Genomic DNA, 12,358 nt, shown 5'->3' on the forward strand with positions numbered 1-12,358 from the left:
AACTTGGGAGTAGTTCTGATGTATTTATAAATTGAATATGTACATTTTTCAGTTTCATAAAATGAAGTATGTTTCCTCTTTGAGTAATACTCACAAACTTAAGTATCAAAGTGAATGACGATGATGATTATGATTTTGATCATCAGTACATTTTCACATTACGGATTACTTGATGTAATCTTCCAGGAGCAGAAACTGAGGGGTACCCCACAATCTCCCATGGCATGTTTCCACGTGGGGGAGCAGAGCTGGTGCATTTCTTCTATGCCACATGTAACAAAGACCTGGCAGTAATTCTTGCTGAAAGAGTCCAGCAGCAAGGAGAAGAGTGGGTGTCTTGTGTTTATTTATTTATTTATTAAGATGTCTTGCTATAGCGCATATTCTTGAAGCTCTGTGCACTTTACAATAGCACTGAAAGCATTCACTCAAACACCTCCACAAACATATACATAATCATTTGAAACATAAGTAAGAGAGGACAGTTAAAAGAGATCATGTCATAAAATGAATCAAATAATTTATCAGATGTAAAAAAGTTTAAAACAAGAAATAAGGATAACAATAGCAACAACAAAATTATAGTCAATTTGAATACATGCACGCACGCACGCAGATTAACAAACAAATAAAGCAACAACAAAATTATAGACAATATGAATCCACACGCACGCACGCAGATTAACAAACAAATAAAGCAAACAAAGAAACTACACCATTACGCGATTAAACAGTTCTCACTAAACATTCCCCATAGAAACATTTATACATATCATTTTTGGATTTAGATTGGAGGAGCAAAAATATGTAGACAATTCACACACACACACACACACACACACACACACACACACACACACACACACACACACACACACACACACACACACATGGTCTCTGTGATTGTTTGCTTGGTGTGGTCATGGGTGAGAATGGTTTAGATTTGTTAGCAGGAGGAGGAGGAATTTTTGTTTAACTTCCTATCATAGATTTTGGTGATTGTAGACTTTTTGTTAACCCTTTCGCTGCCAGGAAAATAAGATTTAAGTGAAATCTATTTGCCAGGGTTTTTTCCCAAAAAACGGGTATAAACTTTCAAAAAATTCTGTGCTCTTTGTTATTGGAGAAAGACCCATAAAAGTATACATTTTCTGAAAGGGAAATGAATAAAGAATACAAACCACATGATGTTTTCCCATTTTATATATTTTAAGTGACATGCTGTTGTTTTGAAATCAGTGGTTTGTTTTTTGTCACATTTTCAACTTGTTCATTACAAACATTAGTCAGGTAATTTGCACAAAAGTATCATTTTCTGGACAAATGGACATCTGCACACACAAAATCATACTAGAACAACCACAATATAAAAAAACTGAAAAAGAAATAGATGCATTGTGACTTCTGCAAGTAATAATATGGATGTGAGGCCACGCCCCCTCAGTCTCCACCCCCCTCCTCTTCACTCCTCTCACACGGTCACTTCATCCAGTTCTCATCAGACCGCATTGGCTGAGTGCCAAGAAAATAGCTCATACGGTGTCCTGCTAAAAATTCGGTGACCTGTCGTCTGCTAGAGTTGAACAGCCGGCATCACTCACTGATAGTCGCATCTTGGCCACTCTCTTGATTGCTCCCTTTATTTTCTATCAAATCGTCCTATAAATGTTCACCACTGTCTTCTCCTTCGAATTTATGCTCCAATTCTTTCTGAGCATCAGCTAAAGAAAGTAATCTTGGTTGATTTAGTTCGCCACGAGCGCATGTCTTGAGTACGGAGTCAGTCCGAGATTTTGCTGAGCGAGCGAGGAGAGGAGCCAGGCAAAGACTGCGGCCAGTAACCCAACCAAAACGTTCAAATAAAGGACTGCCTTATGATGCAGATGGTGTTTCTAGCTATGAATAGAATCTAGAAAGATTCCCCAAGCTAAATCTACCAGCATTTTTGTCAACGAACTGAATGCAAAGCATGGAAAAGTCCGAATATTTCGATGACGAGTTATCTCGTCATTGTGGCAGCGAAGCATACATGCTTTCCATGACGAGTTATCTTGTCATATAGGCAGCCTAGGGGTTAAAGTATTTTGTTTTTTGTATTTTGTTGAGTATAACGTTTTATTAAAGTATTGTGTTATTTTTTGTATTTCATTAAAATATTAATTTTCATATTTCAGTGTTACCATTAAAAGTAAGTAGATAAGAAAGGAAGGAGAGGAGGGGGAGAGATGTTTGATAAGTTGGGGGGAACAGGGTATATTGAGGGTGGCATCGAAGGTGAATATTTGGAATGAATAAAAGTACATTAAAGAAATTTTCTTAATGAACTTTACAAAAGAGAAGCTATTAATTTAACTAGAGTAACAGCTTTTTAGGAGTATCTCTGGTTTTGACATCTTTTCCTATTGATCATTTGACTGTAGTTCAGTCTCCAACATTTTAGTTGTATGGAAGGATTTTTTTTTTTTTTTTTTTTTAATGATTTCCAGCATCTTTGCTGATCTCTCTGTATCCTACCTTTCAAGCACAATTCAGAGAAATCATGTCTGGTATGTGTCATAATCATTTCATTCCACACATCAGATGTGTAAAAAAAATTAAATGTGCAGTCACGTTATTCATGTTTCATTTTTTCAAGAATGACATCATCAGCTAAATAAATAAAAACAATTGAATAAAGGGTGAGTGGAAATGATACATTTGGAGAAGAAAACATGTTGAATGTAACTCTTCAGCATCTCGTAGTTGCTTGTGATGTGGGTGAATGTGTGTTCAGATTACTTTCTATGCATTCTCACCATTTTGTTGTTTTGAGATGATTGGGATATCTTTATAGTTATATGAAATATATATTAAAAGTGTAACAATAAATAAATATTTTCTTACGAATGCGTTGCATGTGCAATGAACCACTGCATTCTTTGTTACGTTTCTGATATGTTTTTATAACAACTATGCAACCAATCCACAGAAAAGAAAAATCTGAATATACAATGATACACAAAAGCCGTCTTAGCACATTGGTGTTGAACAACAACAACAAAAATTGGCAGGAAACAAGCAAGTAGATCAAAGCAAGCAGCAAACATATTGTTATACTTGGCATACTTTAATTTAAGAAAACTGCATTTAAGTGCCAGTCTTGTTAAACCTTGATGAAATGTTACTCAAACCAATTGGGTTAAACCGTTTGTGGTTCCAAAAGCAAAATTAGTCCTATGATTTAATAGAACTTATCAGACATTCTAAAAATCAATCAAAAAGCAATAATGTTTCATTTGCTGTCAGGTCTAAAATTTGTTATAAAATCACAACAAAAGTTTCAAAGTCACTTACAAAAAAAAGGGGGGGGTGGTTACTTCAAAGCCCTCAGTGTCCTCTTTTATATCCTGGAACTGCTGCAGAAAACCGCGGACTCGAGAGTTCATCAGGGATGCCCTTGAGACACGCCTGCGGATGATAGTGCCTTACCTGGACACATGGCCCCAGGCCATGGCCATTCAGGCCCTACCCCAGAATGCCCTGCAGTCCTGGACCAACCTCCGCAACCTGGTGGATGATGTTTGGTACTACGCCGGGGACCGCTCAGTGGATGTAAGTCACTGTCTGTGACTAGCCGTCATGGCATAACGCTTAGTGTTAATATAGAAGTTATGGTCTGTCACCAGCTATCTTGCATAATGCTTAGTGTTGTATGTAAGTTATGGTTGGTCACTAGCCGTCATTGAATAGCATTTGTTGTTGTAAAGAAGTTATGGTCTGTCACAGCATCATGGCATAGCACTTTGTGTTATATATAAGTTAATGGTCTGTCACCAGCCGTCATGGTGTGGCACTTAGTGTTAATATATAAGTTAAGGTCAGTAATCAGCCGTTATGGTATCATGCTTTGTGTCATGAAATAACAGCTGGAAGGTATGGAAACAGATTCTTTTGATGTGTGCCTTGTGAGTTTTTCTGTTTTAAACATTTCATTGAATGGTGAGATCTACGCATTGGGGAACAAAGATTTTGCTGATGACTCAATGAAGACCAAGGAAGCGCCATGGCAGAATCATTTGATGTTGGAATTCTAATCCAGTGATCCACCACTGATCGGGGTTCAAGGCCTGGTGATATGTCTTTGGGAAAGGCACTTTACTCTGATTTTCCTCACACCTCCCAGATGAGAATGGGCACTTTGCTTCCATTGGGGAAGGTTGAAAAGGTGAAAGGAGAGGACTGGGCCCCGCCATTCTTATTCTGAGCCTAGACAAAGTGGATGTGAATTCACTGCCCTGATTGCCTTAAAAGGCTATGGGACATTTAACCTTGTTTTTATATGATGAAGACCCAATTCCATGATACTGATCTGAGATATTCTTTCATTTCTTCATGAAAGCAAATATTTTTTTATTTGATTTGACTGCAAAGCTGATTGAGGCTGAATTGATTTCAGATCTGTGCTCTTGATTTTGTGACTTTTTTGGCATTCTTAGTATCTTACATTACTTTTGAAATGAGGTGGGGGTTTTTCCTTTCTTTTTTTCTTTCTGTTTTTTTTGGAGGGGGCGTTTGGGGTTGTTGTTGTTTTTTTATCAGCACAAAGATATTATATGAATCAAGGGAACTGATTGCATCTGAATGTGCTCAGTGTGTCTTCATGATGTTGTGTTGGGTCAGTTTGACTGGTACACAAAGCGAGCCAGTCTGGCCGGGGTGTACAAGGCAACAGAGATCTACCTGCTGCAGGACCGGTCAGAGGACAACGCCAACACCTGGGCCTTCATGGACCGGCGCCTGCAGGATGTGCAGACAGTGGGCAAAGCCGCCAGAAGTGTGAGTGTCACTGTGAGATTGAGGAAGTCAGAAAGCATTTGACATGTGTGTTATGCATGTGTATACATGATGATTACTGTAATTTTCGGCCTATAAAGGTGCTGCAGTGCATAAGGCGCACTCCCTGATTTTAAAGAAAAAAGTTGATTTGAACTTGTATAAGGTGCCCACATCTGATAAGCCGCATCTGCTGTAAAGTGAAAGTCCTCATTTTGTCTCTGCTAACAGCAGATGTTTTTTGAGTTGTGACGTCATCTTCGGAAAACTGGATTGGAATCAGACTTGCTTTTGTCTGCTTGTTGACTCAGCTGTGTTGCTTGTTTGTCTGCTCTGCTGCATTCCTTGTTTTACCCATTTTTGGTAATGAAAAAAAAATGTTATTACAATCTAACAGCCTTCAGTGAAATATACAGTGTTGTAAAGCCCCAGATCATTAACTTGTTCAATCAGAATCCAGTCTACAAGCCTAACTTTTCAGTCCTGTTCGCCATTTGCTTTGTGTTTTGCTTTCGAAAAACAATCGGTTCACAGCTGATTTCTCTACTTTCACACTGCAAATTCATCCCCAACTCAGACACAGCTCTTTTTTTCATGGCCTAAGAGCAAACTGCAATCATGTTCAGTTGAAATTTGTGAAGTATGTGAGTTGGTTTCAGTTTGATTCCATGGTGAACATGAACCATGTGGAATCGAACAGTGGTAAGACCGAAGTGTTGCTGTTCAGCGCGATTGTGAGCGTTTATTGTGATCAACGATGTCATACATTAGTTTGTTGTCAGGTGGCCTCACATGGTTGTCAGACTATTTTTCAGACACAGATAGGGCGCATACAGCGGATAAGACGCAGGGGTCAGATCTGAGTTAAAAAAAATAAAAATTAAAAAGTAGCGCCATATTGGCCAAAAATTATGGTATGTTTTTTGAGAGAGAGAGAGAGATTTGGGGTGGGGTATTTTTATGCATGCATACATTCTTGAAAAATCTCATTTTCTGCTAGAAATATTTGATAAGAAACAAAAAAGACAGCGATGTGAAATAGTCATTTGTAAAGTGTGTGAAAATTGTGTGTTTGTATGTGTGTATGTGTTTTTGTGTGTGACATGTTTTACATTTCAGGTATACAGTGTTGAGAGTATGAATTAGGGTACTATTTATGGTTGATATTCAAAGCAACATACATGTTGTAGATGGTTTGGTTGTTTTCCTGGGTAAACTGTGACAGGAAACTGTTTTGTCTTTTGTTTTCTGCAGGCATCTCAGATGGGTTCTGCGATGTCAGAAGGTGTCTGGGGCATGTGTATAATGGTAATATTCTTTTGTTTCCTTTTTGTATTTATGTGCCATATTTATATATTTATGATCCATGTCTTGACCAGTAGAATTTGTGTGGATACTTGTGCATGTGTAAATGTGTATGTTTACAAGTGTGTTTTATATTTGAATATATGTAAGTGCATGAACATTGTTTGTATTTTTTAAATTTCCTTTAAACATATAAAATTAAAAAAATTAAAGGTGCTCAGACATGAATGGATATTTAATTGTATGTATTTGGGATTCCATAAATAGCTGTGACCATGTTTGGTAGATTGTGCTGTCAAGATAACAATTAAGGCAGGCATACTGACAAAACTTAATGTGTGCACAAACATGACATGGTGATGTTAAAAAATCTCCAATGAACAGAAAAAGCAGGAAAGAATAAGACATATGGTAAAGTGCCCCAGCAGCCGGACTCATTGGGGATCTAAATGTTTTGATTTTTTTTTTCTGATCAGCAGTTTGTTTCAAAGAACTTATATGTTTTGTCAGACTTATGATACGTTATACTCCAGTGTGGAGTGCAAAAAGTATGTGTTATCCATGTATTTTCATGTGAGTTCTTGTATGCACATGCCTCTGTTTTTATGTGAGTTTGCCCATGTTTGTTTCAGGGAAGAAACATCCTAGGAATGAACCCAAGGAACAGATAGTAAGGACGTTACCTCAAACACCCTAAGGAACAAGATATTCACACCTGTCCAGGTGTGTTTGTCATAGTGCTGTCTGTTAACAACTTTAAACCCATCCCCTGAAGCTCCTGTGTTAAACATCAATGTTGTTTGGTCTAGTGCTTAGTTGGCAGAATATTCTGAATCCTTCCAAACTCACATCTCAGAATGTTTTTTGCCAGAATGTTGAAGCAATCAGTTTGGTGGTCTGTTTGCCAATGGGGGGAAAAAATAATAGTAAATGTGTGTGAAGATTTTGGATTATTGAAAGAAAACAGAAAGAAAAACAAAATAGAGTTGAAGAATTTTCCTTTCAGCGGAATCTTGTGACACATTTCCCTCAGTGTTTGAATCATGATTGTGCATTTGGAAAACTTCAGCCATGGAACAAGTGAAGTTTAGTGATAACAGAACTTATATGTCCTGCCTTTTTTGATACAAACATAGTAGGCACTTTGGCATCGATATAAAATGAAAGGAACATTAATGCTGTTCAGAGTGGTATGGTGCTTTTTCCTTTTTTTTTTCTTTCTTTCTTTCTTTCTGTTTCTGATTGTCTATCTACCTCTTTTTCCCTCTTCTAAAGCTCCCAGAGCTTTTCTCTTCTTCTCCCTTAATCTCTGTGTGTAACTTCACTGAGATTTTGTTATGATTTAGATATGGGATTGGATGTATCTTTGTTCATCTTTGTTCATTTTAACTTTAAAATGCTTTGATATCATGTACATGTTTGACATATTGTATAAATAAACTTTCATTTTTGACATTGCTTCAGCAGAAGAGAACTGTTATATTGTATATGGACTTGGTGATGTATGTCCTTTGATTTCTTTCTCCTTTTTCATCTGTTTTATTTGAGGTTGTGCAGATTCTGTCTGTCCAGATATTTGTCATTTCAATTGTTGATTTCTGCTCTGTTGAAAGGTAACCAGATTTCTCTTACTTTGTATGTGAAGTAAAGGAAAGCACACACTCACACACAAATTCTTGTGCATGCAGAGACACAAAAGTGTTTAGAATGATTCCTGGCAAAAAGAAACAGGTTGTCTCCATCTTCAGTTATAAATCTCTCTTGTGTACCCCAAGGCTTTATTCTTGGTCAGATCTTTCTTTGTATTTTTAATATAAACACAATCTTGGGTGATACTTTCCTGCTTCTCTGGTCATCATCATATGTGTGTCAAAGACTGAACTGTACAAGTCAGCCTCAAATTGCACAAGCCATATTACAATCATATAACAATACATACAGCTATATATGTTTTATGTCACTTAGTCTTAAATTTGTATATTTTATTGTAAAGTGCGGTGAGCCCCATCTTAGATGAGAGTACTGAGCTATATAAACCTGCATTTATTATTATTATTGTTATTATATAAAAGAAAGGTATTGACTTTGGCACCGAAACAAAATATGATTTCATGTGATTTGTTCACACATACACAATAAACGTTTTTTGCCAAACTATGTCTTGAAAGCATTCAGTCTTATACGGGATACCAAAGAGGTTTCTAGTCTATGATAGTATGACGGGAAATCCATCAATTTACATTGGTTAATTTCAGTTGTAAACTCCTTGTCCTTTCAGTATTAAATCTGTCATCAGCACTAGCCTGACGTCTGTTCCATATTGAAGACTCAAAAAGTCTGTAACATTCTGAAACTGATTGTTGGATAACTATTTCAAATGATTTCTCTTTTCTTTGTGCACCCTTTTTTGCTGCTCTGTCGGCCATTTCATTTCCTTTTATACCAATGTGAGAGGGTACCCAGCAAAATTCTGTGGTTGTGCCTTTGGCTGATAGAATGTGCAATAAATAATATATTTCAAAAATAAGGTCAGGTTCAGTTTTTATATCAAACGATTCTAATATGTGTAAGAATGATTTTGAGTCTACCAATAAAACTGCTCTGAAAATAGTTAAAGGGAGGTTTATCAGATATTCCATTGCAAGCATTACAGCCACTAGTTCAGCTGTAAATATAGATAGCTTACTTCCAATATAGACTGCCCTTTCAATTTTAAGTGCTGGAATTACAAAAGCTCTACCCTTGTTTTCGGTCAGGGGCATAGCCCTTGCTACTGGTACCATGTAACCCAGTACTACCTGCCGCATGTGAAGTCGCCCAACGGCAGACCAGCCGGAGGAGGAAACCTTCACCAACGGCTGTGAAGGCGGAAGAGGATGACCAAAGGGCAGGTGGAGCTCTTATCCTTGGCTGGAAGTCCTCCTAGGAGACGGAACTCCAAAGAAAAAACCTGCACCTGCCGAGGCCGTCCTACACGTGGCAGTATCTGCACCTGTGGGAATGTGAGCGTCGGTAGGCGAGAGAGTGGGGAAGGGACTGCACAACTCCTCTTCACTAAAAAAAAGTCACCTGTGCTGGTCAGGCACACATCAGCCTCAGCAAGACCAAGTCCATGTACCAACCAGCTAGCTCACAGAACGCCAGTGCCTCCCCCCCCACCCCCCATCCCCCCCCCGGAAATCAAGATCGATGACACATATCAAGTCAACTGACATAACTGACAAGTTTTGCTACATGAGCAGCACCCTATGCAGCAACGGAGCCCTTGATGCAGAAATGACGCAGCGCATTGCCAAGGCCAGCTCCGCCTTTGGCAGACTCAACAACAGGCTTTGGAATAACAAAGGCATCAAGCTCAGCACCAAAACCAAAACCTACAGAGCTGTTGTGCTGACCACCTTGTTGTACTGCTGTGAAACATGGACGACGTATCGCCGTCACATTCAACAACTCGAGCAGTTTCACCAGAGATGCCTACGAATTATCCTCGGCATAAAGTAGCAAGACAGGGTCTCAAACCTCCAGGTCCTAGAGAGGAGCGGCCTGCCCAGCATCAAAAGCCTGCTGATCCAGTGCCAGCTATGCTGGACAGGATATGTTGTCCGCATGACAGACAGCAGGATCCCGAAGATGCTCTTGTATGGCCAGTTGAAGGAAGGCCACCAAGACCCTGCAAGCGTTTCAAGGACACCTTGAAGACAAACCTCAAAGCCTGTGACATAGAAATCGCTTCCTGGGAAACTGATGCCCTTGACCGCTCTCGCTGAAGGATGCAGGGCTCTAGTGGCACAAAGACGTTTGAAAACAAGAGAACGCTGGCCATTAAGGAGAAGCGTGAGCGAAGGAAGCAGGGCTCAACTTCTGGAGACGTTTTCCCTTGCAACACCTGTGGGAAGTGCTGCGCATCCAGAATCAGCCTCTTCTCCCATATGAGGACACACTGACAGATAAGCCTGCCTGCCTACTCGTCCGTCGGTCCGACGGGAGACTCCATTATTATTACCCGTGTTTTCATTTTCAAGCACTGAACCATCTGTAAACACCTGAAGGTGGTTTTGATACTTTTCATATAGGCGGGTTTTTACATTCACTATCATAATATTAATATTTTCTTCCTTTTTCTGATTGCAATAGTTTATATCAAAAGCTGGTCTCTGTGTCTCCTATAATGGTATAAGAATGGAAGTATATGTGGCTGCCACACTTTTTAGATCTATTTCTGAACTTTCAGTTAAGTTAGAAGTATATGTTGCTATTGTCATTTGAGATGATATAGAGCTGGCCCTTTTCGGAAAGTCTGTATCTGATATTATTTTCAACTCCTCCCCAATAAAGTTTTCACTTGTGCTATCTCTTATTACAAACTTTGATGTTGTAAATTCTTGATGATAGTCAATTGGTAAGTTCCAGCTTCTCTGTATGTTTCCAAATTTGATGTGTGGCTAGGTACATCCAGAGCAAGTTTATATGCTTTACAATCTAAACTTTGTAACTTTTTCAGTACTAAACTACACTTCTCGATCATATGTGAGTTTTTATCTGATAGGTGCTGTAGACAAGTGAATTAATGTTTTTACATCCATCCCCAAGGCTGTTTACTAATGATCTTCAAGAGATTTAAACCTTTTCTTACTTTTGTTAGTATGTAGTCAAAATGAACATTCCATGTCAGCTTTGTTGCAAAGGTTCTCCAAGTAGTTTGAAATTTGGTAGCTTAGCAGGGTTGCTTCCAGGATTGAATAACATCATATTGGTTTTATCAGTGGACAATGATAATCCATTTTCAAACATGTATCGCCCAAGGCTGTTAAGATCGGCCTGATACAGTCTCCAAATGTATTCTTGTGTTCTTTGTGGCGTTGAAATTAATCGTAACTACACATCCATGGATATCAGTGATATTGTTTTGCAAATGGCGGTGCGGAAATACTGCATTCCAACCCTTCCCGAATGTGTGTATATATATATACATACATACATACATTATATATATATATATATATGATAGTCAGTCGTGTCCGACTATGACCATCAGAACAGCAGAGGAGGCAACTGCTGTTCCGACTATTTGGGCTAGAATTTTATTATAGTGGAGAGTGTCTTGCCCAAGTACATCCCCACTCTCTCGGCCAAGAGGGTTTTAGGACAGTCGGCGTTGGGATGGTTCCCAAAGGCCAACTAGCCCACAAGGCTGCAGCACTAAGAGCCAGTGCAATTTTGCCTCCTAGTTTGAGAGTCATAGTCCTTCACAAAAGACTAAGCCGTAAATGGTTTTCCATTGACTGGAGAAACCATTGATAATACAGCTCTCACTTTGCTGTTGGCCCAAATATAAACTTATGTCAATCTGTGATATAAGCCGAGTGTTGGGCCTTTTCCCGAATGTATGTCGCGGTATATGTCTTTCCGTTTGTACCCCCTTGTTCGTAAACTGGGGGATAATAATAATTTATCAGATTGGGTAGTTTGGTTGTTGTTACATTTACAAACTGAAGTATCAAGATTTCATACTGTTGTGAGGCAAGATGATGTTTTAAATACGGTAGATTTGTTGCTAAAGATCTACAATTCCGTTGAAAGAGTTTCAATCTTTGTATTTTAGTTTGTTTGTGCATTATTCTTAATTAATGATACATTAATTAGTTTAAATGTCTTTGTTTTAAGAATACACACATTTACCTTCTCGTTTAGTCTAATAGTGATAATGAGAATAACTATCACAAATACGGAATGAAGTGAATAATTTTTAAGTGTTTTTGTTAATGGATGATGGGTGGAAGAGAAATACTAAATGTGAATAAACAGGGGAAAAAAATAATAAAGTTAGTGAAGTTTCGGACAGCGTTCACGTAATCAAATGTGAAATGGATCGACACAAATTGACTGGTCGTTCACCAACAGGGATCGGTGCTGTCAGAGTTCATGTGATCACACATATTTGACGAACTATAATAAGCAGGATGTCATTTTCATTAGTAATTATACAATGTTTCGTAGCGGTTCCACCAGGGGTTATAATGTTCAGCGAAGTGCAGGTGGCTGTAGCGGGAGGGATGCTGGGGTCTCGAGGTCATCACGTTGCGCCTTGGCCTTGCCGGTCGTCGTGGGGGCTTCCAGAAGAGGTCCCGCAGGTGTCTGCCGATGTTACCCGCAAGAACACTGGTTCCTCTCTGGTTGGAGTGGACCGAGTCTTTCATGTAGTTATAATTGGTTTTCAAGTTATCATTTGATACAATTGATA

At 38.8% G+C, this 12,358-nt stretch overlaps 1 protein-coding gene across 2 annotated transcripts in view; it reads left to right on the plus strand.

Annotated features, from left to right (window-relative positions):
• The window catches only part of LOC143300347 (ubiquinone biosynthesis protein COQ9, mitochondrial-like), a 15,033-nt gene extending 7,458 nt beyond the window's left edge, over nucleotides 1-7,575 (plus strand). For both annotated transcript variants that reach the window (XM_076613950.1, XM_076613951.1), the window contains exons 4-8: nucleotides 187-328; nucleotides 3,402-3,591; nucleotides 4,660-4,815; nucleotides 6,067-6,120; nucleotides 6,750-7,575. In XM_076613950.1, the coding sequence (XP_076470065.1) occupies nucleotides 187-328; nucleotides 3,402-3,591; nucleotides 4,660-4,815; nucleotides 6,067-6,120; nucleotides 6,750-6,788 (581 nt within the window). In that variant the 3' untranslated portion in view covers nucleotides 6,789-7,575. The remainder of the gene's footprint in view (nucleotides 1-186; nucleotides 329-3,401; nucleotides 3,592-4,659; nucleotides 4,816-6,066; nucleotides 6,121-6,749) is intronic.
• The last annotated feature ends 4,783 nt before the right edge of the window (nucleotides 7,576-12,358 follow it).

Source organism: Babylonia areolata, chromosome 26 (genome assembly GCF_041734735.1).
Source record: "Babylonia areolata isolate BAREFJ2019XMU chromosome 26, ASM4173473v1, whole genome shotgun sequence".
Taxonomy (NCBI): domain Eukaryota; kingdom Metazoa; phylum Mollusca; class Gastropoda; order Neogastropoda; family Buccinidae; genus Babylonia; species Babylonia areolata.